The sequence below is a fragment of the Aptenodytes patagonicus genome, chromosome 2 (assembly GCF_965638725.1).
Source record: "Aptenodytes patagonicus chromosome 2, bAptPat1.pri.cur, whole genome shotgun sequence".
In the NCBI taxonomy this organism is placed as follows: domain Eukaryota; kingdom Metazoa; phylum Chordata; class Aves; order Sphenisciformes; family Spheniscidae; genus Aptenodytes; species Aptenodytes patagonicus.
The window spans coordinates 44,941,700-44,967,465 of record NC_134950.1 but is presented as its reverse complement, the minus strand read 5'-3'; the positions used below and the strand labels follow the sequence as shown (position 1 = coordinate 44,967,465).

The 25,766-nt window shown below is 35.0% G+C and overlaps 1 protein-coding gene across 4 annotated transcripts in view; it reads right to left on the bottom strand.

Annotated features, from left to right (window-relative positions):
• Window positions 1-432: 432 nt before the first annotated feature.
• The window catches only part of RB1CC1 (RB1 inducible coiled-coil 1), an 83,558-nt gene continuing 58,224 nt past the window's right edge, over window positions 433-25,766 (bottom strand). For 3 of the 4 annotated variants that reach the window (XM_076329715.1, XM_076329717.1, XM_076329716.1), the window contains exons 15-24: window positions 23,754-25,669; window positions 19,147-19,306; window positions 16,209-16,317; window positions 15,848-16,088; window positions 12,096-12,147; window positions 10,700-10,747; window positions 7,413-7,471; window positions 5,454-5,590; window positions 2,438-2,508; window positions 433-2,087 (exon numbers count right to left, since the gene is read on the bottom strand). In XM_076329715.1, the coding sequence (XP_076185830.1) occupies window positions 2,010-2,087; window positions 2,438-2,508; window positions 5,454-5,590; window positions 7,413-7,471; window positions 10,700-10,747; window positions 12,096-12,147; window positions 15,848-16,088; window positions 16,209-16,317; window positions 19,147-19,306; window positions 23,754-25,669 (2,871 nt within the window). In that variant the 3' untranslated portion in view covers window positions 433-2,009. The remainder of the gene's footprint in view (window positions 2,088-2,437; window positions 2,509-5,453; window positions 5,591-7,412; window positions 7,472-10,699; window positions 10,748-12,095; window positions 12,148-15,847; window positions 16,089-16,208; window positions 16,318-19,146; window positions 19,307-23,753; window positions 25,670-25,766) is intronic. The other variant, XM_076329719.1, reaches the window with a different exon arrangement.

Here is a 25,766-nt window from a genome sequence, read left to right as displayed (position 1 = left end):
ACAAATAATATTCAGAGCAGTAGGGAGATTATCTGAGGCTGGGAAAGTTTTGTCAGTGGGGTAAAAGACAGAGGCTTCTAAATACTCGGCATATTAGAAGGAATGAATCGTGCTACGCATGCACCTTCTTAAACCACTTGTGACTCAGTTGACTAAAGGAACAAGACTGCATCCAAATTGCACACAGAAGTGAATTCCCATTTAGTTGAAGGTCAAAATTCAGTGATAAAAAACCCCATTGCACCATGATTTTTTTTTGCTTTAAACCTGTTCTATGTTCTATGTTATTTACATATTTGACACTGGGCAGTATTCAACTATGGTAATATTGTTCTTGAAGAAAGAGGCACATTTTTTTTGCTAAGTAATTTAGAAAGGTCAGTACATCAACTAGCAAATTTAACAATCAGACAAGAATGCAACTTGACGAAATGACATTCTGCTTTCCAGCGATCAACTGTCTTAGATTTATTTCAAAGGTGTGATACAGTTGCAAGCCCATGCATTTCATAAAAATCTCAAGTTAAATTGTTATGTAACAAAATTTTAAATAAAGCATATACAGAAGTTTCTTGGTATTCAAGTGGACTGGTTAGTCTGGAGGAATATTATTTGCAACATATGGGCAGAAGCATTGACATTTTCACGTGATCATTTCTTTCTCTCTTTTCCTCCTCCACTCCACACCTTCTAAAGATAAATCACAGTTGAACAACTCTATGGATTAAGTCCGAGACAAAAGCTCATAGTTGAATCCAGAATTTCACTTCCCATTGGCTACACATTTATAGTACATCTTTTTATACTGTTATTAAAAAAAATAAATTAGTCTACATTTTAAAAATGTAGCCAGTATAACTATTCTGAAAAATTTCATTTATCAGTTTGATTTGCTGACAAAATTAATTTCTGTCTAATTACATTCTTATTTAATCATTACAAGGTAATTCTCGTAATTCCTGAATGTTGTTGATTATTAATGCCCCTTGTAGAAAATTTAGGTATTCCTATGTAATGAAACTGCTGGAGGAATCAGAGAGAAGCTGCAACAGATTAACATGAAATAAATACTATAGATAGTATTTAAAAGGCACACAAATACTTCAAACACATACAGTTTCAAATCTTTATTGTTTTAAAATTCTACATGTCTTTTACAATTACAATAATTTGTTACTTAAATGACTCTTGTATGGTTAATGTACAATGAGTTTTTTCCTGAAACTCAACCATGAAATACAATTTCATCAATATGATTTTTCTAAATAGATTAATACAAGATTTCTGTTTTGTTGGGAAGAACAAGTGCTTCACTTTGAACAAACGGCACAAGTGTCTTCCCTTCAGAATCTGTGTGATCAATCCATCGAAAGTGCTTTTGAAGATTGCAGATCTAACTGCGACTGATTTTCAAAATCAGTCTATCAAATTACAAGTTTTTTTTTTAACATTAAAGAGCATTTTCATGTAATGAAACAAGTTGCAGTAGTTATTTTTATTCGTCTACTGAGGCAAACTCATGTTGAAGAAAAATTATATGATTATCTGCATGCAATGAACACTCCTCTTTAAATAGTTGATGAATTTTACACATATAAAGAATCTGTTAAAGAGTGCAAGTACTTTGATAATGATTTCACAAAAGGACGTATGCTGGTAATAATGGTAACTAACATTTAACATCTAAATACAAGCTAATGTATATTTAACAGGCAATTAACATGGCTAACAAACCATGTTTCATGTGGTTGCCCTTTGAGAAAATGAACTCATTTGGTCCACACTCTTAAAGTTATCTAGGTAAAAAAATTGGAACAGTTAGGGCCAGAGTTTTTGATGAAATTCTTGTTTCTAAAATATGACCTGTTAAAAAGTAAAAGCAGTACATCAATGACGTATCTTGTCACAACCTCTGTATAAAAAAATGGCCTGCTATTTGGAGCGATGAACGAGCACTGAAGGACAAGTCAAAAAAGAATGGAGACAGAATGAACTAAAAATCTGTTGTGTTATACTTTCTTGTTCCACGGTACTGCTTTCACTCGGTAGAATTTTGTACCCAAAGGAACTTTAAATCTGTTTTGCGCCTACAAAAAAAAAAATCAAATTACATTAGAAATGTGGGATTATTCCTCTGATTTTTACACTTTTAAGCCAAAACTGATTCCCACCTCTCAGCATTTACAAGACCCTTTGGAGTCTGGCAAGGTTCTGGGCAGTATGGACACAACTACCCAAGCCACTGCTCACTTACTCTTTTTTCTAGTTCCCCTTCTCTTGCTATTCACTGACTAAAAACCAGAGCAGGAATGGCAGAACATAGGACAATTTTCATCTCACTTATACAGAGAGTACTTTTCACAATTCTTACAAACATTAAATCCAATTTTCTCCTCTATTAATTTTGTCAGATGATTTTCCATTCCTATTTCCTTACCTTTTTTGCCTGGCAATATTCCTTTTCCATCACTTTTCCTAGCACCCAAGGTCTCCTAGATGCACCTGAAGCTAAACAGACAATATTTTTATTATTTTGGATAATCAACTACAGGTAACAGGATATTACATTCAATATGGTTAAAGGTTATTTGCTAAAGTGATTTCACTTGAGAGCAGAAATTCTTCAAAAAACCCCTCTTTTTTTAATAAATTAACAAAATTAAACAAGTTCAGACGTCAAGACAGGTCACTGGCATTTTCAAACAAAAAAATTGATTTTTCAGTTTAAATTTTGTTTTAAAGTTAACATTAGAGAAGATAAAAGCAAATCAAAACTGAAATTCATTTAATGATTCAAAATTATTGTAGTCAACCCAGCTTGACTTTTTGGTCTGATTTAAGGTAAGAATTTCTTGAAGTATTTCAAAGGATAGAAAGTCTTCTGTACTCAGATATTATCATTGCCCTTACTGAAACATTTGATGATTATTTTTCTGTATTAGTGATGGAAATTAGTTACTCATAAATAATAATTTTAAAGCCCTGCAAGTCTGCTAGTTTTGACTGCAGTCTTTGAGAGCACCCGATACTGTTCAGAACGGATAAAAGTGAAAAACCTCATTAATACAACACTGACAGGTCAAAAGAGCAACAAAGTGGGCATAAATACATCTTCAGCTTGTATCCTTTTCTGTAACAGTAAGGAAACGCATATTTGCCTTGTGTTCCAAGAAATTATATCCATTTTACTTGCTTTGCTCTTTTCTAACTATCACTAATCATGACATGAAGAACACGTCAAAACAGACGGAAGGAACAGCTCACATATGCTCTGCATAATACTAAAATCAATGCTTTTCTAAGCATATTTATGAGATACTGTATCTAGCGACTACAACATGAGTCACTCAAGAACCAGAGTTTGAAATTTTAATCTTACCCTTCACAATTAATCTTACTATTGATAATGGAGCAGATTCGGTTCTACTCCACACTCCTACAGATCAGTGCAAGGTATTCATACCTGGCCTGAATGCTCCACAACTAACTTAAGTTTTTTTGAATTTGCTTGGCTGACAGACTTAATTGATCTAGCAAAGATAGTGAGAAAGATGCAGGGTTTTTTCCCTTAGATTTGCAAATGAAAACTTCCATATTCTGAAGATAAGGGACAACACAGAAACCGTGCAGTCCTCAAAAAATTTCAGTGTTGTCATAGCATTCAAAGTGGTCTTAATGTAGGTAGAGACAACCTACAACAGCCTAAATCCCTGACACTTAATCCTGTAGGTGAATCTACACAGCATTATTAACTCGATATGTACGTGTTAGTACAAAAGGTCAGATTTAGATGCAACACTTTGGCAGCCCTTAAAACAATAATTTGCAGCACCTAGGTCCACACCAATTTTAATCTGTCACAAATACTACTAGTGTTCAGAGTTTCATTTTCCCCACTTCCCTGATGCAGAAATAGAATCAAGACACGGTTTCCTCAAGTACTGAGCTAGAGACAAATGCGTTCCTAAAGCAAATAGTAAGTCTTCGTGTTTATGTGCAGTTTTCTCAAATTTGAGACTAACTCTGGTTAGCAAGTGGTAAGGAATGGAGCAAGCTAAGTCCATTTGAAAACAGATAGGTCAGTGAATTGTGTACTCAGAGTAATATACCAACTGACACGCCTTTTACCTTATATATGTAAACCAACAGTAAGAAAATAAATCATATACCCCATAGTTATGTGTGCACTACTAATACCATAGTTCAGAATGTATTATGTCTATAAGATAGGAGTTCTTCCTGTATGTTTCACGGAACACATGGAACAGATTCTTCAGCAGTCTCAGAATGCAGTTAGAGCTTGGTGGTCTTCTGGAGACTACACAATTATTTCAGAGCTATCATCTTTCATCATAATTGAAATCTACAACGAGTCTGCTCATTGGGAATAAGTTGACAGCTTCTGACATGCAATAACATACAGAAACTTTTACTGATAAATTAGAATGAATACAAAATGTTCTTAGACAATTCTGCAACAAAGTTGGGAACACAGGTGGGTTTGCAAAAAATACTAGGTGTGACAGTCTAAAGACGTTTACATGAATCTAATGTAGCACATAGTTTAATGCAAAGCATTGTTATTTTTCCTTATTTAAAAAGGATTAATACTTCAGTTTAACTAAATTTACATAGCTGCTAAAACCAGCCAACAAACAATGTGAAGATTAAGGGAGTAAATAAGCAGATGTGCCATCAACCTGAACACAAGCAAAACATACAGAAACCGTTCTCTGAAAACTTATAAGCTCTGCTAAACACCATTTAAATTGGATGGAAAAACTTGATCAGCAAAAACATTGCTTCCAAATCCCCATCTACTGTGGTCTACACTTTGTTATTTCAGACAAGTATTTGGGTTAATAAATTCCAGTCACTTTGAGGAGATAAGCTATGGAGAGAACAAATTTTATCCAAAGATAATCTTCAAAGAACGTAATAAAATCAGGTATTAAAAAATAAGAACAGAGCATGCAGTTTTGACAGAAATGTTACCTTGACTTTTGTATTTACTTTCCTCATCAAAAAACATAAATCTACATAAAAATAAGCCTGAGACCTACACAATTGTACATTACTGTTCATGCTACTGAACAGCTAAGCAGCCCAATGGGAGTTTTCCCCATAGATATGTTAATATACTCTGTGTATGTACAAAATCGGCATTTGCTCGCTCTCCCCCTTTTTTTCCACAGCTTACTTTGAAGATGCAGATATTTTTCCCTATCTTTCCAAGATATTAACATCTATATAAATTTTTGATTTAATGTTCTGCCTTGAAAAATGTTTAGCATCAAAACAAATAGCAAAAGCTACAAAGATAGCTGACAGCTATCTATATTACATGCTTCTCATATTTATCACATAATATTTATAAAATCACTTACTCAGTGTTAGAAAGTTTAGCGTTATTTGTAGGAGGAGATAATAATTGGAAGTAATCTGACACTTACCACACTCACCTGGTTTGAGATCCAGTGCAGCAAGAGATTCTGAGTGCAAGAAATACAAGGTTGGACTAACAGTAAACAATACATAGTTGTCATGCCTTTCGTCCAAGATGATGAGAACCAAATCACCAACCTGAAAACTGGGGGGGGAGGGAAAAAAAAAATAAAGGAACTTCACTAAAAAAAAGCACAGAAGCTTAAAACTACATTTATTGCACTACAATTTTTTCCCAAGTATTGCACAGACTGAGACATAGTTGAACAGCAGCACAGACATTTCTACTTGTTATGCCAACTCATATACATCTTATATTTTCTGAAGTCAACAAAACATTCTACCTTTTAAAAAGTTTTTGAAATGTTTTTCTACATCCATCAGCTCAAATTATTTTTTTTCAAAAGAACCGACAGTTTTGCTTTAAAGTATAAACAGAAGTACCTAACAAAATACTAACGTTTCAATTCTCTATTATTTTTATCCAGCAATACTTATGGTAACGATCACTGTACCAGTGTTTACAAACACTCTTCTGATGTTTTAAACTGAAGTCAATTTGAACACAGAAAAAATACAGCAAAACATTTAAGTAGCTACTCAATCTTAAAAGTTTAAGCACACAGGACAAAGAAGGGATGAAGTGTTCATCTTTGATCAAAGGGTTAAAAGCAAAAGAAACACCATGGTGACCTTACACAAGAAGTTTCAAGAATCTGTTTCTTCCTGACACCAGTGTAACACAAGAAGCCACCAAGTTCTCATGCAAAGTTTCAGTAACAGAATTCAGAGAACTTTTTCTGTCTTCAACTTCTCTTTCACGGTGCAATTACATTGGAAGTAAATTATTTATCCATTAATGAAATCAAGTCTAGAATAGCTACAAATTAAGCCTTAGACCATGAGAGGGCTCTAAGAATAAATAGTACTACTACTCTGGGGATGAGGGAGGAAGTGGCAGAGAAAGGGGAAAACTCTTCTCCATAAAAGGAGATCACAGATACATAGTCAGAGATAAATAGGTAAATCTAGAGAGAAATTTAGCTCATCGTCTTTAAAGTTCTCTTTCAGATTAAATAAACAATATTCCAGGCTTTTCTGCCTGGACTTACTATGATGACAGACTATACTGACTTAGATAAAGACATCTCTACGGGACAGATGAATTCTTCTTTCATGACATTTTCCTCAAAGACTACCAAGAGAGTTGCCAGAATATTCAGATGCTCACAGGAAAAGCTGATTCTGCACATACTGACCTTGTTACAATAAAAATGCAATTTGGTGTAATTCAGAAAACAGTAAAGGAATACTCTTTGTTGGTTTTCTTTCCAAGAAACTTTTTTTTATATTACTCAATTAATATCAGACTGAAATTACTTAGGAACAGTTGTCTGTAGCTTTCATACTTTGCAAGAATTAATACTTCTTTTTCCAGGAACAATTCTACATGCAGCTGCTAACAGATTGATAATATCAAACAAAATATTTGAGTTAATTTCATTTCATTCTGTCAAGATAAGCCAAAAAATTTGAAGACTTCATGAAGGTAAAACTTCTTTTGAAATATAATGGAGCACTACGCATATTCAGGGTGAACAGGATTCGTTCCACTTTTTCTTAGCATGATTTCAAGAAGGTTACAGATGAACAAAAAGTAATCTAAAAGAAAACTCTGGGAGGATTCTAGAAATCCCATGAGGTATTATCCTTATGAACCATGTAAAGAAAGGCACAGAATTCAGGAAAGCCACCGACATACAGAATTCAGAAAGGCCTTTTTTTGTTTAAAAAAAATTGATTTATGCCCAACTGGGATGGTTCAATAACTGATGGCTAAACTACAGAGATGACCTATGTATCTTTTCACCACAGAGCAAGGAAAGAACAACTGTGACATTCTTTAACTACATACTTATTATTGAAGGTATATCCATCTGTTTATATGAAAATTAACATGTACTTACTCTCTAATTGCTATTTTTTCAGAATGTCTTGAGGATACTGATGACATGCTCTGAGACATCTATAAAGAAGAGAAAAGCTATAAAGTATTGGCAAGCTATGATGAAATGTACGTTGCAGGTAACAATATGGTTAAGAGAAATAATTTATTATTGATTGAAAACAGTGTCTATTCTTGCAGATCTTATATTCAGGCAAGAAAACAGCATACCTTTCTGTCATCCTGTTCTGTAGCAGGTTTGGTTGGTGTGTGTTTGTGGTTTTGATTTGTTTTGGTGGTTTTGTTTTTTTTTTTAATAGCTACCTTTGATTATGAAATTTCTTACATCATTTCTTACATAACTGACTTCTCCCTCATTATTTAAAACTGAGAACTGCTTTCCAGATCAGTGCCAGTGAAGATTTGTTCTGAGCATACACAAGACCTATGATATAGCTGTGCACTCTAACACAAAAGCTACTGGCATTCTAAAAAAAGGCTGACGGTAAAACACTGGAGGTTAAACATGTTTATTGCAATTAAACTCTGGATGCTGAACTTGATATGGTCTCTTGGTTTTACTAAGGACTGTCACATAATCTGAAGTCTACTGTAATAGACAGAGCAGCACTCCCTGGAAAAAACTGGAGTCAAATTTACTAAGACCAAACAAAGGCTCAACTATGTAAGGTTTTGGACATAATTCTTACCTCCTATATGCATGATATTTACCTTTAAATCTGTTTAAATTAATTAATACTGGCACATGAACCAACTTCAATAGGATAACCTAGATCTAAAAATGAGTAAGTGTACATACGCTTTCTACCGTAACTGTGCTAATAAGAAATGAAAATAGGTAATGCACGCTACTTTGTATCTACAAAGGGATATGAAACCCACATACAGGCAAGTAGACAGAGAAGCTGATCTGATGTAAATGTATACATTTCACTACCCTTTGGTAACTTCCCTACGGAAGACAATTCATAATTGCCCTGTAGAAACTCTGATTAAAGGTCTTTCAGTTTTTCCATAGGTTCCTACTTCCTAGACCATTTATACATGCTATTCAAATCCAGATTACTCATACTTGAAGTTTAGCAGATGATTTTTCAGCTGTAACTCAAATATTGTTACCTACAGCATATGTCCCATTGTCAGTCTTCCCCCCCCACTTCCCCAGAAACGGTATCAGCCTGTCTTAACGTAAGCTTGAAGCCTATTCACAGCTCGCTTTCTTCATTTCTTCAAAGAATCAGTCCAAATTGAATACAGTACAGCACAAAAAGCTCTCAACTTCTGATGACACTTTCAGCAGTTTTCTTTATGGACTCCAACTTCAGATCATTTTTTTTTTTTTTGTTAGAGACTACATTTCTTTGACTTACTCACATTGTACTTTTCTTTCTTGAAAAAGTTGCAGCTAATATAATTTTCTTAGATTGTTCGCTAAAGTGTTTGACAGTTCTCTTCAGATGTTAAGACTGAAGTTTTTCTTACTGTTTTCTAAAACTGGAATAAGTGTTAAATTAAGATGCAAACTAGCTTGATTTCTGTATTTTTCATTAATTTCTAACTTCAAGAAAAACAGAACAAATTAGAATGTTAAGAATATTTCCATTAAAACTCAGTAAAGACTATTTCATGACTAGAGTTCTAATAGCCTTTAAACAGAAAAAAGGTTCCCTTTTATATAAATTACTGAGAAAGTAACAAAAATCCTGTCATAACATCCCTCATATTAAAAGGAGCTCCTTTTTATCTTTTATTGCTTGCAGAGGTAACCCACAAGTTTTGCTGCAAAAGTCAGTGACCTGAAAAGATTTTCTTTTATTGCGCAGAACCCCTTCTGAGTTCCTTATCTGAAGTAGCTGGATAGAAATAAATACTGGTATTTAAGTGTTGATGTACATTTCTGTTTTAGAAGTGTATTGGGAAGGGGGGGGGAGAAAGGAGGATGAAGAGATAAGAAATAAAAAGTTTATTTTATCTATGAAATACCAATTTATAAGTAAGAAATTGAAAAGATATTAAGTTCCTATGCCCATTTAGAAACCAATTTTGAATTGCTTTAGACACCAATGAGCTGCTAATTCCTCTTACGTGGCTTGGTATTAATCATAACAACAAAAAAGAATTTTGTATTTGTCTTGTATAATGCTGGGTTTTCTTCGATTTCATTTTACTCTGAGATGACAAGAGATCAAGAGTTTAATTCAGGAAATCTACAGAGAGGTTTGGAAGACTGTCCAGTGTGTTTGTGTTTTATTGTAAAAACGACACTGAAATACCTTTTGTGCACTTCACTGGCATTCAGAAGAAAAAAAAACCCTCTTTTATAAAATATGCTTTTAGATGTTTTGCAATCCTTTCTTATGCCCTGCACTAGCAGGGTTATTATGGAGAGGTTTTATTGTGGAAGGGAAGGTGTTTAGAAAAAAACAGCAATTTTATACCTGAATATGTAGCAGGAGTAAATTATATAGTAAATTTCAATCCTATCCCAGGCAGCTCCTACTGGAGAAACTCAAACACTTTTGCTATGAAATGTAACTTGCAGCTACACAGATATCAGTTCCTACCAAACTCCTAGATATCACCTGTCACTTAAAGAAAGTGAGATCTCCATGGCCAATCCAACCAATGACCTACTAAAGGACATGTCTATTTCCCATACACAGTAATTTTTTTTAGACTTAAGGTCAAGACCTGCTAGCAAGGATAAACTGTGGCTAAATAAAAGGAGAAGGATTCATAGCACAGGAATCAAGGGAACTCTGTCACTATATTCTTTTTCCTTCCACAGGCATTAACTATTATTTGAGTGTTTAAGACAATGGCTGTTGATATTTCCAGTTGCTAGGCAGAATTAACGTTTCACACCTTAAAAAAAATGACAGGTGCAGTTTTCCAAAAACAATCTCTAAGTTATTGCTAACACTCTTCATTATGCTTAATGTGCAGGCATACCTACATTCCTGTAAACTGTAAGCCTTCAATCTACTGTTGTTGAAAAACTGAGTCATGGCACCACTGAAACTAACTCCCCCTAACCCAAGCCTGGACAGTCTGTGTTCTTTGGGAGGAAGTCTCTCTCTCTCCAGTCCTGTGAATCTTTTCCATGAGAAGACTGTTAACCTTTCAGAGTTACCTCAACTTAACAGGTTACCTATTTGCCACTTGCCTTAACACTTAAAACATTTTTGAAGTTAATTAAACACATTTTTAGATTTTAAGAAACTTAACATTTGTAAGCTTTTCTTATTTTTCCATGACACTTAAAACACGCATTGCACAAATACTTACCAATCTTTGATTTAATCTCTTATTTTCCTCTTCTTTCAACTGCAAAGTCTGAAATAAAATCTTATCTGATTAACTAATAAATACACCTTATAAACATTTAAAAAAAGTTTTAATATGACCAGAGCCAGACTAGTTATAGAATATACATATTTACTACAGCTTTCAGTTTTAAAACAATATCAAAACATCTTTTGAACAAGGACATGTAAAAAAATTTGAAGTCTAGCAATTACCACAGTGCTACAAAACCCACTGCTAAGCTATGCTTATCTCCGTACTCATCCTTCTCCTTAAGTTAGCAAAACATTTCACTGATAGAACAGCAAAAGAAATTTAATATATTACTATTTTATAGCTTCTACCCATGACAAATCCTTTCTAAGCACATGACAGAATACAGCATGTAAGTGCTCCTAGTCAGAAACATCCAGCTGCTTACATCATACAGTGCCACAATCCATTAACAGCAAACATTCATGTTTTCTAACTGATCACAGGTTTTAGTCTAAGTGATCCTAGAAAGCTGAAGACACCTTTTTTTTTTTTTTTAAGGTCAATTTTGAAGAGGCAAGAAAAAGATAACTGGAATGGAGTTAGATACGACTGGATAGTTAAAAGTTACCAGACTCTGAAAGATTCCAGTGTAACTACTAAGGGTTAATCTAGCCTTTTACCAAGAATAACTTTTATTTCATCAAAAAGGTTCAATTGCTCAGTGTACACTGAAAGCTATGCTCAAAATAAAAGTTGTAACAAGTGCAAATTTAAGATATGTATTTGGGAGAAGCAGAGGGGGTGAGGTATAAACTTACAATTCTAGCCTGTAGGAGCATGACAATAACTTCAGAAAATTGTAATTGTAAGCACATTCATAACAAGCGTTATTGCACTCTTTACAGAAGCAATATTGTCAAGATTATAATGCATCCCAGGTAGAATTAAAATGATCTAAGTAGTAGCAGCCTAAGAAGAGAAATTACCCATTTCCAAGAGAAACAGGTAAATCAATCTTAATTCCTGTCCAGCTGCTTTGGATGCCTTAATTTGAAAAAGTAATCAAAACTTTTTTTGCTACAGAAATTCCCTACATCAATGAACTGTCACTCCTAAGAAGAAATATTATGCCTGACTCATTTATACTGAAGCCTACATAGACAGAATAAACAAACTTTAAGGTAGGCCAAGTGTAAGTATGATGTATTAATACTTATTTTGAATTACTTCAATGAATTATACTGATCCGAAATGAGTACAATGAAAAACCATTCCCTGGAATGCTATTATAAGCCTTGCAGATACTATATTGCATCAGAGTATGTAACTGACCACAGCACAGCTTCACACATACGTATTTGTAAGTACTTAGTTGTAACACTTAACCTTACAATCTACTCACTCTTTCTAACAACATTATCCTCTGTTTTTCTTCAGACATATGGACATTTTCACTAAAAGAGAAAGAAGAAAATGGATAGGTTAAGTGAAATTTTCTTTTCATGATCAAAAATTATCTTTCCCACCCCGCCCCATCTTCACTCAGTGATGAGTGCCATGTATTTACTAGCACAGAAGGAACAGCACAGAAAGATACCTTAAGAATCAGCATTGACATTTCTGGCAAAAGGTTTTTGGGGATTTTTTTTTTTTTTCTTCTTTTAAAACCAAGGAGCTTCTTTGTTGCAACAAGTCAATAAATTTTCAGTCACTGATCAGTTTATAAGTTTGCATGGGGCCATTTCTGCATATTTTGCATTATTTTCAAAACATCAGGATGAAAGATACAGCTCCAAATGCTTTGGCAGTTAACCCTTGATATTGTGGTTCAGCTCTACAATATCGTGTTTTACCTAATCTTTGTAGTTTAAAGGCTCTGTGCCCCGGGACTCTCTGGTAGAGAGACACTAATGTGAACTTGCTAATTGTTTCCGTTTATCTGTGAGATAAACTGAGCACTGGGGCATGACAAGATAATGTTAACATCCTAAGAACACAGAGAGTAATTCTTAATACAATTTAAAAATATTTTTAAAGGCAGGTTAATAGGGAAGAAACAATATATTTTGTAGCCCAAACTGATTTGGTTGGGAAAAGAAAATGCACAAGGTTTTGGACGTATAGGCCATTCATCCAGTCTGACAAAACATGCTATAAATCTAAGCAAAATGCCACATAGTATATTGAGCCAAATTTTTTTGTTCCCAGGCTTATCTTTTCAAGTTTTTTTTGTAAACCTGACTTGAGAGTTCAGGACTGGAACAATTACTGTAAGAAATAGCTCTCCTTCTAAAGATAGGGTATTTCAGTGTTTTATTGATTATCAGTGCAAGTTCAGTTTGGTAAGCAACAACTGTTTTCATCCTTGCTTCCACAAAGTTATTTAGCGCACTGGGTATATTATTCTGGGTTAGGCAGCATCAGTTGTGATGGACACTGATTAAAGTGAATGTAAGTATATGTAAGAACTCTGCTTTTGCTTGTCTAGCAAAACCTCATTCCACTTCTGTGTTTCCCAGTCAGGTTCATTACTTCTGTGAGAGGTAAGCAGAAGTCTGGGATTGTTCAAAAAGCTAGTGGCACAAAAGTAAGAAAATGCATAGGTTGCAATTGCTTAATGATCTTCCACAAAGATTCTAGGTAAAGGGATAGCAACCAGGAGCTTACAGTTATTCTGCTTTCCTTTCAACAACAGTAAAAATTTGCAAGCTGTATCAAGTGGGTGATTCAAAGATGCAGCCAATTTCTTCAGGTAAGCGTTCTTAATGAGCAAAAAGAAACCTTTAATCATATTAGGGGTATAATGAAATTAATCTGAAAGTCTAAGCTTTTTTTCATGCAAATGAATACAACAAACATTACGCTGTACAGTTCTGAAGCATAAATCAAGACACACATTTCAAGAAGCCTCAGAAATAAGAACATACAAACTTTTGTTTTATTTTAAATAAGATCACAAGATCTGTCTTCCCAAAACATCTCATTGCACTGAAGTAACTCAAACAAAGCAGGCTTGCTGTTTATTCAGGGTAACATGACATAGCCTGTGATATTTATCAACTTTACAGATGAGAAATTCTATGGGAGGATTAGGAGGAGAGAGGAAATCTGACAACGCAATCATAACTGAGGTATTAAAAGTCTATTAAAAAACTACTGCAGGTGTAAAAGCATAAAAGAAAACATTTCGTGTGACTGCTAATATTTAGAAGTGCCTTCCAGTTCAAATCCAAATTTCCTTAGACACCTTAGACATGGTAGAAAAGGATCTTAAAATGAGTATTCCTAGTATAAGAGAATTAAAGAAATGCAATCTTCCACCATGAGGAGGTAGAAAGTGTTCGCATGAAAAACAATTCTCATTTATTAGTAAAAAATACTAAATGTTGACTATTTCAGTTTTCTTAGGCTGCTATAGCAGAAACATACTCATACCGTAGATTTTTTCATTTTTCTAGTTTTCCCCAGTTTCTATATGGTGTTAAAAAAAAAAAACCAATTGGAATGCCCAGGACAAAACTTCTTCACCCTTTTTTTCTGAATTCTCTCCCAGTAATCTACTCTGAATGGATTCTTATACTGCATTAACCATGATAATAGCTGAGTATCTTCTAGCAATGAGTCCTATTTTAATGCACACATATCACATGCTATTCATTTTGTCTTACTCTAGTCAGAAAGTACATGTAATAGAATGTGCTCATTTTAGTATAGAATTTTTAAGCCTAACATTCTACATTTGTTAAAAGACATTTACAAAAATTGTTAAGAAAATTGAAAAAAAAATTAGGATTTTTGCATGCATCATCATAACCCCTTCTCTTGGAGCATCAGACAGTCTTTGCTATTCAAAAACCTTTACAAAATTACTTTAGGTACATTTAAAGTAAGAATCAAGGCTCTGAACTTGATGTACATTTTCATGGAAGTCAGTATTCAAAAAACAGAAAATACATTTGCAGTAGCCTGGATTCCTGACACCAACCAGCAGGACAACTTTGTACCAGTCAGAATTATTTAAGTGCTAAAGACTTCATAGTCATGTACTGAGACCAGATCACAGCCTACTAGCTTTACATGTAGACTCTTAACTTACTAGGCAAGGCATTATATACCAATACCAAAGCATATTGCTATTGTAGGGCACCCAAAATAATATAGTGAAGTCGATGACTGCAACAAAACTCCTTAAGTTCCCTCTGATCTCTATAACCACCTCAGTATTTCAAGCATAGCTTCAGACACCTACCTGCAAACTAGCCCCTGCTTAATTAAACCTCCATACAAAAAGGGCGATAAACAGTTAAACTTGTATGATATCAACATAACGTTGTTTCAATCTGTTGTAAATCCAGATTAGCAACCAGATCCAAACACAGAACCACCAATTTTAAGTGAAAAGTTTAGTTCGAAGTACATAAGTTGCTTGCCCTAGCTGCTTTCCTCAAGTAAGGGTTTAAACCATTGCAAAGTTTTTTCCCAGTCCCATCGCTGCTTTCTAGTCAGTCAGCAGTACATCACAGCTGACCGTACTGATGATTCAGAGGTTATACAAACAAACGGATGCTGAATACCTGTCCTTCTCTTCAATAATACAAAAATATCAATCCATCAAGGCCACTTAATCAGCCTCAGTCCCATTACTTGTTTGGAATCCTGAGGATACAGCCTAATTTCTACCAAACATACCTATCGCCCTTTCCCCTTTATCAAGGAATGTCATGATGCTATCTTACAGCAGACACGTACATGAACAATCAAAGTTTTTTTGTTTGTTTGTTTTTAAATGAGAGCCAGCCACTGTTCAAAAGATATGCCAATAACATGCAGCCACCCAGCTCATTCTAGGCCACTACTACAATTGTTCTTATCCCCTTTGACTTACATTTCATATACTTAGGTCTATTTTTTCATCTCATAAATGTGAAACTTGGCCCCACAATTAAGTTGCATACTTCTATGTCATCAAAACCACACATTTCTGATGATTGTCACACCACAATTGTACGCGCACATTTAAAAGAATATTTTTAGCAAGAACATTAAAGACAGGAGTGTTAAACATGCTCATTTGTACTCCACAACACTCAACAGCACACATTTAAAGAACGAGAGCACGCTTTGTGTATTTCTACTACAATGCCCCATACTTACTGCACAGCCATCATACTGGTTTCCATCGTGGAGTCCATTCTCCCTTCAGCTGCAATGTCAGAAACCAATCTGTCTGTGTCAGTGGGAACATCGGCTGCGCAGGCTCCACAAGCTTCTGAAGCTGCCACCGAGTAGGTTGACGGAGAAAAATTACTACTTCTTAGTTTATTAACTTCTTCTTCAAGCTTTTTCTTCTCTTCAAGTAAGCGAGCTCTATCTTCAGAAAGTGTTTCAATCAAATCTATGACACAAGTAAATAAGAATTCTTTTAATAACAGCAGCACTAAGGATCAAAACCAATCTGTAGTGAATGGAATTGTTCTATCAGAAAAGATGAATACTTTTTCAGAACTTTGCTTACCTTTGTCTTTTTCTTGCTGTTCTGTAAGCATTTTTAATTTGTCACTAAGATCATTAATTATGTTTTCTTTTTTCATTTTCTCTCTTGCCAGAACAGTGTTAAAGTTGGTCTGAAAACAGAAAGACGTATTACTGAAATATGAAATGCACTGTATAAATGTAATGCAAAATACATCATTAGAACAAAAAAGTACAAAAGATATCACACATTTCAGTTTCCTAAATTATAATTAAACTTGTTTACATATTACTCCGGTGAAGAGATAACATGTCTGAAGAGATAACATGTCTGTACATTTTATTTTGAGATTTTTCTGCAACAATTTTCTTTTTTTTTTATTTTTATCCCACTGGTTCCCCCAAGCCCAATATACACATGTAGTATAATTATAAAGAAATCATCATTAAAAATAATAATTTGTAAATTGTTGGGTTTTTTTAAACATAATGCTTTATATGCCAGTTAATGTCTGACAGTTGCATGTTTTATGTTTAAAATAGTTACTTTAAGGATTAAAATGGTTATTAAGACAAAGCTGCACTGCATCAAGATGTTACATGTAATAAAAAAGAAAACATCATTATTAATAAACTAGAATAATATACTAGAATCTGAATTAAAAATACATTTCAAGTCACGCATTAATTCCTCAGTGAGCAATTAATTAATGCAAAAGTCATACAGGAATACTGGCTAATAGCTTGAATATCTGAACATAAAAGAGGCTACCATATCCTTCAGTATCAGTCTGACAAATCTTTCTGCTTCTTCAATCCTTCTACTAACCATTATGTCCTCACCCTTTCTACTCTTCAGGCTGTGCTGAAGAGACAGACAAAAACTACCAACAACCATCTATCAAAAGGATATTTTAAATCACAATTTCGCTTTTTTTGGTGAATTTTAAGATTGTCTTGACCTATGCCTATCAACTCTCAGTCTTAAAATGCAAGCTATTTGGCAGGCTACACACCTTACATAGTGCACAGCAGCCTTTGGTGTATGTGTGCATAACAAAACTATGACACACCACAAGCGTAAGTAACACCTCTAAGATAACTTTACTGAGAAAAAAAAGTTACATCAAGGGTGAGGTTAAATACCCAGAATATACAGTGATCAGCAGAGCCAGTCCAGTAAGATTTCAGCACTGACTGATACACCGTTTTTATGGGTTTGGGCTTTTTTTCATTTGTTTGTTTTTTAAATAAAAGGTTCCATCTTCATGGAATTTGCTGTTAATACATCAGAACCTTCTCTTCCATGCTCTGCTGCGCAAAGGAAGAATATTATTAGATAATGAGGGAAATGGCATATTAAGGCATATTCTGATGGAAAAACGAATCTTACAATTGCCAATGTAATATAGGAAATATTCCTATTAGATTTACTATGTAAGGTTCACTTCAGTATTAATGTTTGCAGTCCAAAAATTTCAAAAGTATTTCTTTCTTTATAACTGTCTGCGATTTTCTGCTCTCTGCACCAAGTGATTCATAGCATTCATTCACCAAACTGGCTGATCACTACACTCTTTGTCCTTATTTGATCCTACCATAGCTAAAGTAGAGGTGCTTAAAACAGAAAATAATTTCTTAGCGTTTAAATGCAACGAAGCTGTAGATAATAGCTGTTAGTAACAGAGATTTAAGAACTGAAGACTCATCTACAAAATCTGAGAGATTCAAGATGTTTTGAAAGGAAAAAATGTGTGGATACAGATATAATTATTAATCCAGTGCGATATGATTTTGTATCAAGGTGTGGAGTACATAGTGTTTCTAAGTTTATTAAGTAAAAGATAACATTTGCTTTGAACCTCAGATGCCACCTGCCCAGGCTACTAAATTTTAAAAGCCATTAAGTAGCATTCTAAATCAATTAGTATTTAGAATCCTAGAATAGTTTGGGTTGGAAGGGACCTCTAAAGGTCATCTAGTCCAACACCCCTGCAACGAGCAGGGACATCTTCAACTACACCAGGTTGCTCAGAGCCCCATCCAACCTGACCTCGAATGTTTCCAGGGATGGGGCATCCACCACCTCCCTGGGCAACCTGTGCCAGTGCTTCACCACCCTCAGCGTAAAACATTTCTTCCTTCTATCTAGTCTGAATCTACCCCCCTTTAGTTTAAAGCCATTCCCCCTTGTCCTGTGACAACAGGCCCTGCGAAAAAGTTTGTTCCCATCTTATAAGCCCCCTTTAAGTACTGATAGGCTGCAGTAAGGTCTCCCCAAAGCCTTCTCTTCTCCAGGCTGAACAACCCCAACTCTCTCAGCCTTTCTTCATAGGAGAGAAGATCCATCCCCCTGATCATTTTTGTGGCCCTCTTCTGGACCCGCTCCAACAGGTCCGTGTCTTTCTTATGCTGAGGGCTCCAGAGCTGGACACAGTACTCCAGGTGGGGTCTCACCAGAGCAGAGTAGAGGAGCAGAATCACCTCCCTTGTCCTGCTGGCCACACTTCTTTTGATGCAGTCCAGGATACGGTTAGCCTTCTGGGCTAATTTCAAATAATTAATTTTGTGTTGTCCATAAATTTTGTGTTGTTAAATTAAACTATAGTTAACTGGTATCTTTCTGGAGTTCAAGAGATTAATGGATAAAAATTTACAGCACTAGCTTAACAACTTAAGCAAAAGAAGTCACAAAACAACAAAAATTGAATCTGGATTGTCCAGTTCACAGATATTTAAGGTGGGTTTTTTTGCTGGGTGTTTTTTTGGTTTGTTTTTTTTTTTTTAATGCTTAAGTGTTGGATTCCATTAACACATCATATCTTGACTCCAGATAATAGTGCAAATTTAGAATGTGTGTTACATAGCAAAAAAAAAAAAAACCAAAAAAACCTCCAACCAACAACTCCGTAACTTCAAAACGGCAAAAGAACACATAATTGTCATGGGAGCAAAAGTAATAAAAAAATAATCAGCTTTACCTGCTGTTCTGCAGTGAGCGATGTTCTGATGTTCTGCATTTCTTCATTTTTTCTTCTTTCTTGTTCTTCAAGTTGCTCCAAGAACTTCATTTTTTCTTCCTGAAGCTTCTCTTGAAGTTCAGCAACCAAACTTGATTCAGCAGATGATTCAGTGGGAGGACTTAAAAGAAAGTGTTTAGGCTTTAAATTTGCAGTATATACAGACTCCCAGAATACATGAAATAAGCAAACACACAAAAGTCAGAAGTTCCTTTTTGAGACATTTTTCCTGAAATGTTTAATAAATACTGTATACCAATTAAGTCATTACTAATCTTCAATTCTACTTTTTAATCATGAGCATCTCACCAAATTCTCACTCTTGGGCATTCTGTTTTTTAGTGTACTACGCTGGCTCTAATTTTGAAATTTTGTTGAAGGGAAAGATTTTTGTTTCCATTTTTGTAACATAACAGAAGGTGTGGAAAGTGGTAAAGAGAGGAACAATGACATATCAACTCCCTGAAGATTCTTAGCATAACAAAATGCAAAGCCTCCAGAACTCTCACGTAATTAAAGCAATTCGGCAATAGATCTGATGCTAAGGAATTCAGATATGAAACTCAAAACTCTGGGTTGCAGAATCTGTAGAACAGTAGTAATGATCACAAAGAAAAAGCATCAACAGTCATCAAGGCAGGAAGGATAATGACCTTAAATGGCTCTTGAAACAGACAATGTTACATAGGCCAAATATTTTCCATCACTGAGCCCAAAGCATTAACTACCGTCTTCTGTGTTTTGGCTTGAGTTATCAAGAACCACCATTGAAGAACACTGGGATAGACAAATCCCTTTGTTGGGCAACTTTAGTGAAAAACTATTATTTTAAATTTCTATTATTCCTCTACACCAGAATCATATTTAATATAAAGACAATCTCCCAAACCTAACTCTACATCTACATACATGTGTCAATGGTTTTCTCTAGTCAGAGCAGCCTGGAGATATGGTCTCCTGATGTTAGGTAGGCTGTGCTGAAAGCAAAACATCATGTGCTAATATATTAACACTCACAAGCCTAACTCCTAATGCTAAAAATGCTCCAAGAATTCTTCTTGCTTCATAATGCAAAGCTTCTCTGTTAAGACTAAGGGCTACAGAACCTCAGAGACACCAGAAAGATTCAGCGCAAAGAATACGAAAGAAAACCGAATTGCAGAGGAGGCAGGGAACCTAAAATTCTGATCACTGCATACTTGATGGGCGTTTGGGTATCCGTGAAATGACCAGTTCCAGCCATTTCCACAGAGTCTTTGCTTTACCATACGATCCAGCACATGCTCGCCTACCTCTGTTTCTGCCATCAATTCTCCCTATCAAGTTAAGAAAGCACAGGATAAGTTTGTCTGAGAAGTGCAACGAAGAGGTATGCCTGCACAAGCAACAAAAATTTACTCACATTATTCCAAGTTATCTAAATGCCAAGCTAATATATCAGCCTAAACCCAAGGCTGTTAGCTGCACTAAACCAAAGTAGGTATCATCTGCCCCTCAGATAGGCTGCCTGGACTACTGATTGTTTGCAAATGACAGCCAAGTAAAGGATATTGTTATTCTGCAAAGGATGCTAACATACATTCCTAGGTTTTAAACCTTGTCACTATGTCAGGTATTGGGTTTACACATTTAATCTGCAAAGGTCTTGACAACTACGGCAATAGTGACAATGCCGAACTTTTTTTAGTGTTTTCAAGATAACAAAAGCACATTTCTTCAGAGACCGGGGTTCCTTTGCAAGTAAACACTGTAATGCCCTACCCTAAGATAACAAAGGATGTATTTAGCAACACTACCACTGTTTTACCACATGGGCATATACTGAAGATACAAACTATTATGCAGTAGCTAAGCACTCAAAAAGCCCATAAGAAGTTGTAAATAAAAGAGCCCTGAAAGTCAACTGAAGTTCTCAGAGTGGCAAAACAATCTTTGGCATTCCAGAAATTAAAAGTAAAATAAGCAGAGAACAAAGCAAGTCATGAGACACCCAGGCAAATCTTTTTTATGTCACTGAGAAAGCATTTTCGTGCTGGATTAAATTTCAATTTATTTCTAAATTAAGCCTAGCTGTGAGAGAGAGAGCACATGCTCTACAGAGAAGCCTCACTACTGATAGATACTGGTGGTCTGATAGAAGTGGCTGGACAATACCAAGGCTGGAAGACACCAAAGCTGTAATTCAGTTTTCAAAGCAGTCAGGATTACTTTCCTATTTTTAACATTCTGTACAATGTTATAAATCTTTTAACTAACCAGCAAACTGCTTAACAATGAAAGTCATTACAGAAACTGTGTTTTTCAGTTAATCTTGGTTAGTACATACTACATACAGGAGAAAGATTAAACAGGAGAGTTACAAATGCCTTGCAGTTTTTTTATCTTTCCTAATCATGACGACTTGAATTCCAGGCACATGATAACCAAAACAGATTAATTTTCATATGTTGGTGATGCATAAGTCATGAACATTTCTTTGTCACTTCTAAATATTTTTGTTAGTTTTCATGTAAGTTCAAAAATGAAATTTCCGATACCAGTGCAACACTTGGGTCAAATTTAACAATTCATCTCCCTGTCCGTGCCTCCCGGACAGCTAATGTAACATTGCTCTTGCAGAAAAGGACATTTATCTGACAAGCATATAGGCACATGCCCAACAAAAGTTGGTTTCTACCATTACAACTTAACTGCTAAACAATAACTGAGTGAGGATAACAAGTCAACTCGAATTACTGACACAGCTTGGGGTTTTAGGAACTCAAAAACCAAACAGCTAGACAGTGACTTTGAAATATTAAGACAGACTCACATAACATATGCCCTCTGGAGATAGAGCAGAGCATGTCTTTATTCCTAGAGAAAAAGCCTAACAGCAGATTAAAGGCATAAAAAGCAGCCTTAGGAGGCAATACATATTTTAATGTCACACTGAAAATTAAATTACTCGACAGAACTCACAGCAAACTACTAAAACTTCTTTAGACTGAAGCAGATAATATTTCTTTGAAATACATTACTATGTTTTATCCAGCTGTGCTCAGTTGTTCAAATTTAAGTGTAGATGGTGGATTTTTAAGAAGTCTGATGACACAGCTACATCTCTTTCCTGTTGAGTCAAATTTTTAAAACCTCTACAGTGCATTAATACATATAAAAGGAAAAGAACATCAGGTTTATGTTTTTCATCCTCATTTCACCATATTTCATTAAGAGAATATTTTGTTCAATTAAGAAGGGCAGTTCTTAATTTCATTATATCCCAGTCTTAGTTCAAAAAACATAATATTACCTTGATGTATTTTTTTGTACACTGACATACAAAACAGACACCGATACAACATCATTTAACGATGGATATGTTCGCATGTCAAAATCCTGAGGTAATGGGACTGAAGTGGATAATTCAAGTGAAGCAGATACATAGTGCAAGGGAAATCTGAGTAAGTGAATTGTGCGCACGTGTTGGACTCTCTGCATAACCTCCCCTCTCCTTTTTTTTAACATTACATTGATATTCAAAAGTTAAATGCTAACTTAAGTCTGTATTCATGTTCTGCAGTATTCTTCTGCCTTTTATGCCCATTCTGTCCATTTTGTTGGTCTTTTCCCATTTCACATACTTGGTGTACCATAATACCTAGAAAAAAATGCTCTATTTAGGTGTTGTACAAACAAGATCTATCCGCTGCGTTCCTTTACACTACAAGAATGTAAATGACAAATTCTAGCATTTCAAAATAGAATATTGTTTCTAAACAGTAATCACACAGAAAAATTCTAGTATTTCCATTTCACATCATCATAATCTACTCTGCTGACAGGCATTATGAACTAGTAAGTAGATAAGATATGAGAAGTCAGAAAGAGTAATTCTAGGCATTTATGGCAAGGGAAAGTGTATTTTTCTTTTTAAAATGGAAAAACACTGCAGAAATTAACAATGAAAACAATGATGTTAGGATGTTCTTTAAGATGATGTTACCCACGTGTGTTAAAGCTCAAACTGAAGACCCTGAAATACATAACTGTGGCAGCTAAAGTCAGTTGATATCCAGGTGGCCATCAGACAGTTCTCAGTCGATCATATATATTCCCACACTCTTTTTCATGCCACCATTAGCACCAACAAGAATGTATAGTTAGCCAATAAAAGAAAGTTACCAGCCTAAAAGCTAGCCACTGCATGCTCACACAGTGCTAATACCAGAGCAAAGGATGGGAAAGGACAGAGAGGCTGAGACCATCAAAACTGGAATTTCAAGCAACATGCTATGGTGGAAACACTCCGTCAACATAACGTTAACAAGACTGAAACATAAAACCTTCATTGCTGTCTGGAAATAATATTCTATAAGATATTTAACGATCTTTAAGATTAACTACAGACACAGGAACATCACTACCTATAAAATGGAAGTAACTTGAAACTTGAATATAGAAACCAACCCAGATAAACACAATTACAAATACGTAGAAATTTTACTTACTGCACAGTGCACCATGAATATACCATATTAATTACTTTAAAATACCAAAAAAACACAGCAACTTATTTCTTACAGTACCTCCGATTTACTTGCATCTCAAGTTGTTGTATTTTTTCCAAAAGCCCCTTTTCAGCAGCTTCCCTCTGTAATTCAAACTCTTTACAAGCAGTTTGTACTGCATCCTCTTTTTCACAATTGAGCTTCTGAATGAGCAACTGCCTGTCTTGTTCTTGGTTAGATACTAACAGTTCTTTCTCTTCCTTAAGCTTATGGATAATAGCTTCATATTTTTCCTGCTGCTCACAGAGAGACAATTTTTCTGTTTTTTCCTTTTCTAGGGCATTCGCTTCCAACTCTAACTTACTTTGCAGTTCCGTTATTTGCTCTGAAAGTCTTTTTTCTGCCTCAGAAGTTTTTTGATGGAGAAGTGTTACGTTATTTAGTTCAGTTCTAAGCCAATTTGATTCTTCTTCATATCTGTCTACTAGCTCAGAAATGCACTGATCTTTCTCAATTGTCATCAGAGCCCTTAGTTCCGATAAGCCCACTTGATATTCATCACTGTTAATTTGTATTTTAGTATTTAATTTATCTATCTCCTTTTTTAAGCTTTCAGTTTCCTTATCAATCTGAGATTTTAAGGTCTCTTGTTGCTGGTTTCTGCTTTCTTCCAAAAGAAGCTTCATTTCATCAGTTTCTGCCTCTTTCAGGGCAAGTTCAACTTCTAATTTGCACCTCAAATCAGACAGATTCGAAACCTTGAGTTGTAACTCTTCTACTTGTTGTTGTTTCTCTTGCACAACTACTGTATGACATTCCTGCATTTGTTCAAGTCTATGCTGGTTCTCTTTTTTTAATTTATCTAAACAGTCCTTGTGCTCAGCTATCACCTTCTCAAATTCCTGTAAATGCCTGGCTTGTAGGTTGTTTTCCAGTTCTTTTAAATGGCTTTGCTCTAAACTCTCGAGTTCTGCCCTCAGGAGTTGTAGTTTTTCATTGTTTTCAACATGAAGTTTTTTCAAGTCTTCAAGTACTATCTCACGTGACTGTCTCAGTTCCTTAATTTCACAATTTTGTGTCTCCATTTGGCATTCCAATTCAAGTAATTTCTGGTCTTTTTCATTCTGAAGGCAAACTACAGCTTCTTTCTCATTTTTCACCATTGCAAATTCATCATTCTTATTCTGAAGAACTTCCTCAAGGCCTAATAAGTCACCTTTTAACTTTTTAATCTTCTTTTTATTTTCTTCACCGTCCTCCAATAATTTATTAATTTTAGTTTCATATTCACTTTTCAAAGACTGTAATTCTTTTTGATATTTATCTTTTAGTGTTTGTTCAAGTGAAAGCTTTACCTTCTCAATAGTATTTACTATTTCTAACGAAGTGCATTTTAAGGAATTAGAAAAGTCACACTGTTCTCTTTGTACAAGTGTTCTAAAGTGGCTAAGATCTTCTTTTATACCTCTTAAATGTATCTTTGAGTCTTGGGCAATAACCCTACACTTCTCCATGCAAACACTGAGAGATGCACTTTCTACTGAAACATCCTTTACACAAGGATTTGTATCTTGCATACGTCTACTGTCTATTGCATTGATAACTGAAGAATAAAGAGATTCCACCATCATTTCTGGACTTTGTGGATCACTTATTACATTAGGAGATACTGGATTTTCTTCTATTACAAATTCATTTACTGCTGACATAAAGTCAGATTCTGGACTTTCTGCTAATGAATCCAAGTCTAATGATCCTTGCTTAAGAGCTTGCTCCAAGTTCGGATGGGGAATAGTTTCAAAATCAAATGTATGAGCGTCAATGCTGTCTGGAGACAATTCTTCTAATGGAGCTGGGGGACACACAGGAGGACAGAGGGGACCCTGAAGACTGAGTGATGGAGGAGTTCTTGAAGAGGTAGCAATTGCAGTTCCTGTTGTACTTTCCATCCTTGGTGTAGTAGCAGATTGTGGTGATGCTTGACTGTTGGAGGCCTACAAGTTATAAAATATGAAACAAACACTTAATGAAGTGATAGGCAAAAGTGTTAATATTTTAAATTGATTAAAAATTACCAGGCAAAACCAAGAA